The sequence below is a fragment of the Poecilia reticulata genome, linkage group LG1 (assembly GCF_000633615.1).
Source record: "Poecilia reticulata strain Guanapo linkage group LG1, Guppy_female_1.0+MT, whole genome shotgun sequence".
NCBI classification, from domain to species: Eukaryota; Metazoa; Chordata; class Actinopteri; order Cyprinodontiformes; family Poeciliidae; genus Poecilia; species Poecilia reticulata.
In genome coordinates this window covers 33,802,988-33,808,986 of record NC_024331.1, presented here as the reverse complement: position 1 = coordinate 33,808,986, position 5,999 = coordinate 33,802,988, and the positions used below count along the sequence as shown (strand labels likewise).

Below are 5,999 nucleotides of genomic sequence, written 5' to 3'. Positions count from 1 at the left end.
AGCTAGGCTAACGTTTAGCCTGTGTTTTAGCTTTTCATGCTAAGCTAGGCTAACGTTTACCCTGTGTTTTAGCTCTTCATGCTAAGCTAGGCTAAATCAATTTGAAATCTTGTGCTTCATTTGTGGGTTATGGTCAAACTTCTTGATGAAAACATGCAGACGAAGGTGGAAGCAGACTGAGCCCGGCCTCGTCTCCACTCACTCTGACTTCAGGTTGGCGATCGTGGTCCGTCCGAAGCTGTAGGCGTTGTTCTCTGCAACAGACAGACATGACAGCAAGTGAAACCTTCCCGTTCCCACAGGTCCGACTGTTCCAGGCCAAAAGCTGGAGGTTGAAACGACGTCAGTTTCGGGAGTGAGAATTCACCGGAACCTGGTTTCTACGGTCCAGACTCGGGTCACAACACTCAGCATCTACAGACCGGATGGGAGTGAGTCCAGGTCCAGCTAAAACCACCAGCTAGATCACATGTAGAGCGGCGCAGAGCAGCCGCCGCCTTTACCTTCTTTGGAAGGAGGTCCAGGAGCTCCCTGGCTTAGGAAAGCATCTGCACTGATAATTCTGACTACAACCAACCAGAAACAGATGGAGAGCATCATGAAGGGAATCCTGCAGACCACAGTCTGTCCTCAGCTGGAGCGCTTACCCAGCAAGTCACCGGAGAAGTTCACCGGCAGGACGATGCCCACGGAGAGGACGCCGACGACGACCAGAAGGCCGATGATGTGGCGCTGGAAGGACAGGTAGTGCACGGCGTCCTCGCCGCACTTCTCACGGATCTCCTCGTCCCTGGAGCATCGACGAAGGAGACACACCTCAGACCTTCAGATCAGACATTTCCAAAGACAAGCCGAGAGCCAGACTTACTTTATTCTGAAGATGGCCGTGAGCCAGGAGCAGAAGCCCTGCAGGAGAAACCAGGCTGGTCAGAACCAAAACCCGGAGCAAGAAGAGCAGCGGCAAAGAACAGCATCATTTCATTTCAGGACATTTCCATCACAAGAAAGACAAAAGCAAGCGGACGAGGGGCGGAGCGGCGTGCCGCAGCGTGCTGCAGCGGAGCCCGGTGCTGCAGCAGAGCCCGGTGCTGCAGCAGAGCCCAGTGCTGCAGCAGAGCTGCAGCAGAGCCCGGTGCTGCAGCGGAGCCCGGTCCGGTGCTGCAGAGCCCGGTGCTGCAGCGGAGCCCGGTCCGGTGCTGCAGAGCCCGGCTGTGTTTCCAGGCACATCGTCCCCCTTATGGCACAACCCAGCGGCCATGTTGTCTTCAGCTCATCGAAATGCTAGATATATATCAAATATCGTTTAAACTAATAGCAATTCTTTAAATGCCTCGTACTGGGCCGCTGTCTCTTTAAGCTCCGCCTCCAGGACGGCATCCCAACATGGCTCCTCTAACTGCTAGCACATCGTCTGGAGGAGCTGCGCCTCGAAGGCGGGGCTAGGTCCACCCGGGCGTTTTGCAGCTGTTGCCATGGAGATTAAAGAGGATTTCTCAAACGTGACAGAATCAAAGCAGCATTTCCTTCATCACCAGAAACTGTAACAACTGAAAACCCAAATGTTCCTCAGGCCTGCAGCTGTTTGTAGTGTGTCTTTGACCCTCTGAAGGTTTTCGCAGCTCCTGTTGATCAGTGCAGATTTGAAATGTTTCACTGAAACGTGAGGTTCAGCTCCTCACGCCGGCTCCGAGCCGCCGGAGACGTGTCTTTGTCCCATTTGTCCCCTGCAGCTAAACGTCTGCGGCCGACAGGCTGGCCACTGACTGCCTGCTCGTTTAACGATGAGCATCTCCTCGGACTGGACGCGGCTTCCACACGCCACCGAAAGCCGAACTTAACCCGCTCATTTTAGACCCATCTCTAAACTACCGTTTTTATCTAAGGGTTTAGAGGACATTGTTTTTAGAGGACATTCCTAGAGGTGGACACAGAAACGGCCTGGCTGGGTCTGTACTGGTCTGTGGTTCGATAGCACCACATCCTTTCCTTGGTCTGCAGGGTTTCTGTTCATCTTGATCTCTGTTCCTCTGTGGCAGCAACTCTAAATTATGGGGAACCTCAGGGTTCAGTTTTAGGTCCCATTCTATTCATTTTCTATTTGCTGCCTCTTGGCATATCTGGAAGAAATTCTCTTTTCACCGTTTGCTGATGATGTGCAACAGATTAAAGCCAAAGGATGAACCAAAGTCTCTTCACTTGAAAAATAAAACTCTGTTTGGACAAAAGAGCCTCACTAGTCAACAGGTAAAGTTCTCTGTCGCTTTGCTCCTTTTATCTTCTGTTAGGAAGCTCAGTGGGCTGAGGTCAGAGGTCAGGGCGGGACCAGGACCCCATGGGCTGAGGTCAGAGGTCAGGTCTGACGGTTTGAACCGGATCAGCAGCCGAGCTGTCGCTTTTCCATCGTCTAGCAACGGTTAAGTCCAGCCTTCATCACTACGCAGCTCATTATGGCCATGTGGACCCGTCCTCCTCCCTGCAGCGTCTCCAAATGCTGCAGCCAGACTTTTAACTGAACCAGAAACCAGAGCACACGACTAGCTTCTTATCGGACTGGTTTTAAAATCCTCTCATTGGTTTACATGGCCTAGATTCAGCTTTAAATAACAAACTGCTCTTAAATATTCCCAGATCCAGCCGCTGCCGCTGCTCCTGACGTGTGGAGCGATTCCATCAGCCGCTTCATTTTTGTTCTTTAGCTTTTCCACAAGGCCTGACATGGTAATTTACGGTTCAGCACTTTGCTGCACTTGATATTTGTTTTTAAGATCAAAAAGTTAATTTTACATGACATGTAAAACTACTTAGATTAGTTTCTAATGTTTTTGCTGACAATATTTTACATTAATCTGCTTATCTATATCCGATGCTAAGCTAAGCTTGTTGTTACAGTATTATGCTAAGCTAGGCTAACAGTTTCCCTCTGTTTGTAACATTATTCTAAGCTAGGCTAACCATAGCTTAGCATAATACTTTATGCTAAGCTAGTGTAACTCAGTGCTAAAAACACAAGTAAAAAATGAATAGATGTTGATTTAATATCTTCTACAACGAGATTAAAAAGTATAAATAGATTTCATATCTTATTCTACAATAAGAGTTAAAAAGTAATAAAGCTAGAAATAAGTTAATAAATATGTTTATATAGATAAAAAGTGCTAAAAAACTGAAATATGCCTTTAGTGATTGTTTTTAGTGACGGTAAACAACCAATAGCTGACGCAGTCTGATTTCACTTCAGCCAATCAGATTGATTGTCCCGCCCCTTTAACCGCGTTACTGAGATTTTGCTCAGATTGCGTCAGACACGCTGGACAGCGCAGAGCTGACGGCTGTTTCCGCTAACAGCCTGGACGATTGTGTCAAATGTGATGGATAAACAGTTTGTGAGCGTTTTTTTTTTTGTTCCGACTGCAGCGACGTGAACCTCCGAGCGCTGAGGAGGGAGCTGGAGATCGTCTGGCCGAAACTAGCGCTCATAAATCGGATCAACCTTGAGCTAAACGCCGCTTGCTCAGCGGATATCCGACTCGAAACCAACTTCACTGCAGTCGGTAACACAATAAAACCACCGGGATGAAGTTGGTTTTGGTCTGATGGCAGCGACCGACTGACCCTGAACGCCCCACAACGTCTGACGCAGTGACGTCTGACGCAGTGACGCTGGTCCAAAGCTCCATTGGCCAATAGCAGAGGAGCAGGAAGCTCCTCATTAGCATAACGATGCAGCAGAAATGCAGCGCATGTTTAGGAGATGAAAAGAAAATATACTTTACTTGACGGAAACTCGTGTAAGGAAAAGGAAAAACTAAATATATATTTATGCTTTTATTTCTTATTATGTCGGTTTTGGTCCGCCATGCAGTTCATGCATCGGAGAAATAATCAAATGTTGATGACATTTGAGGACATTTTTTAAATGTTTTTGTGGAATCCTTTATGCGGCCCGACCTCAGTCTCTGCCTCCAGCGGCCCGGGGTGAATAGAGCTCGAGACCCCTGGTTTACAGCATTATGCTAAGCTAGGCTAATKGTTTCCCTCTGTTTACAGCATTATGCTAAGCTAGGCTAAYKGTTTCCCYCTGTTTACAGCATTATGCTAAGCTAGGCTAAYGGTTTYYCCCTGTTTACAGCATTATGCTAAGCTAGGCTAACGGTTTTTCCCTGTTTACAGCATTATGCTAAGCTAGGCTAACGGGTCCAGTCTGTACTGAAGGCTGAGTTTTACAGGCGAACATGACAGCAGGGAAACTAATCGGACCCCAGAATAAGATCAGAACCTGGAGGAAACTCCAAGAAGGCTGTTAAACATCTGAAGATTCAGATGATGGTGAGGAGGAGGAGTGATGAAGACGTCCTTACGTTGTCTCTCTGGTCGAAGTCCACAGAGCTGGACACCGAGGTGAGTCGTTCGTAGCGATCCGGAGTCTCCGAGTGCATCGCTGAGGCAACACTGCAAACAGACGGGAAGGAGCCAGTTAGCATGTAGCTGCCTGACCTTTGACCTCTATGCCTGAAAGTTGGTTCCCTCAGACTGACACGAGGATGGAGACACAGATGGAGGTGCTTCAGGGTCTGAGACCTCAGGACAAACAGCCCCAAAGGGACAGGAACTAAGACTGCGCCCCCTATAGGCCGACCCCAGATTTAACGATGAAGATGTGGATCAAATTTCAGACGAATGAAAACATGAAAATGTTGAGCTAGAAGTTTAAAAGTTCACCAAAAACATAAAGAAATTCAGAAAACCTTTCCAGATAGGCCCCGCCCCCTTCCCTGCTGTGAGCAGATGTACAGGGTTTCCTGACCGCGCTTCCAGGGACCCACCTGCAGGAACCATAAACTCCTTGGCGCCCCCTAGTGTGGAAGCTAGCAGGCGGGTTCTGAGTTCAGACATGATCTACCCGGTTCTGACTCGGCCCAAGGCGCACTGAGGTCTAACCTACTGACTACCACGGGGTCACCACGGGGTCACCACACACTGAGCTGCAGCAGCAGCCGTTACCTTTTCACCGGCTCATAGTTATCTGTGTCTCGTCTGCGGCTGAGTTAAAGATGGAGAGAGGAGCGCAGCGTTAGCTTCATCACACACACATACAGAGTACGGAGGGTTAGCAGGGCCAAAAGTCACTCCACTCATTAGTGAGCAGAACGTCTGATAGGACGAGAAGGAGCCAGATGTGCTAGTAGACCAATCAGAGCGCAGCATCCTGTTAATGGAAGCAGCAGAAGGAGGAGGAGGAAGAGGAGGAGGAAGAGGAAGAGGAGTTAACGGACAAACCAAACAGCCGACATACTATTCCTGCTCCTCCAGGTCGCTGAAACGCTTCTTCAGTCTTCAAGAAGAAAAAACAGGAAGATGAGGAAAAGTTACTGAATCTCCCGCTTTTCCAGACGTTCCTGATCCTCAACCCAGTGTTTACACTGCATCAACCCAGCCACCAGGGGGCGCCGCTGAGGCCACAGGAACCAGTCACTTCCTGCTTACCTGTCTGCATCTGTGACCAGCGCCAGGCGGCCATAATCCCACGCAACCTTCCTCAGGATGGAGAAGACGAAGAGCAGCACCTGAAGAAAAACAGCATAATGAAGAAGAGCATGTAGAGATGAAGATGGAGCTACATGTAGGTCATCCAGATTGAACCCTTTTCCTGCTCCAAAGTTGGCTAGTTTTCAGCTGAGGGTATTTTTTCACTGCATTCTGTGCAACAACCAGCTGAGAACATGGAGCCATTTGCTCTGCTTGTAATTAACACAAATGCAGCTTTTCTAGCATATTGTCACATTTAACTGATCCAACCACAGAAACACGCTTCCCTCGCTGAAACCTCCAGAGCAGCATTTCAGAATCAGAAGCTGACATCCACCACCTGCTAACGGCTCTGCTAATGCTGTGCTAACGGCTCTGCTAATGCTGTGCTAACGGCTCTGCTAGTGCTGTGCTAATGGCTCTGCTAATGCTGTACTAATGCTGTGCTAATGGCTCTGCTAATGCTGTGCTAA

The 5,999-nt window shown here is 48.8% G+C and overlaps 1 protein-coding gene across 8 annotated transcripts in view; it reads right to left on the bottom strand.

Annotated features, from left to right (window-relative positions):
- LOC103471937 (CSC1-like protein 2) overlaps positions 1-5,999 on the bottom strand; it is a 33,462-nt gene that overhangs the window by 6,113 nt on the left and 21,350 nt on the right. For 5 of the 8 annotated variants that reach the window (XM_008421238.2, XM_008421252.2, XM_008421245.2 and 2 more), the window contains 7 exons: positions 5,485-5,564; positions 5,294-5,332; positions 4,359-4,449; positions 869-906; positions 648-790; positions 504-566; positions 203-254 (listed from right to left, as the gene is read on the bottom strand). In XM_008421238.2, the coding sequence (XP_008419460.1) occupies positions 203-254; positions 504-566; positions 648-790; positions 869-906; positions 4,359-4,449; positions 5,294-5,332; positions 5,485-5,564 (506 nt within the window). The remainder of the gene's footprint in view (positions 1-202; positions 255-503; positions 567-647; positions 791-868; positions 907-4,358; positions 4,450-5,293; positions 5,333-5,484; positions 5,565-5,999) is intronic. The other 3 variants (XM_008421260.2, XM_008421270.2, XM_008421279.2) reach the window with 3 other exon arrangements.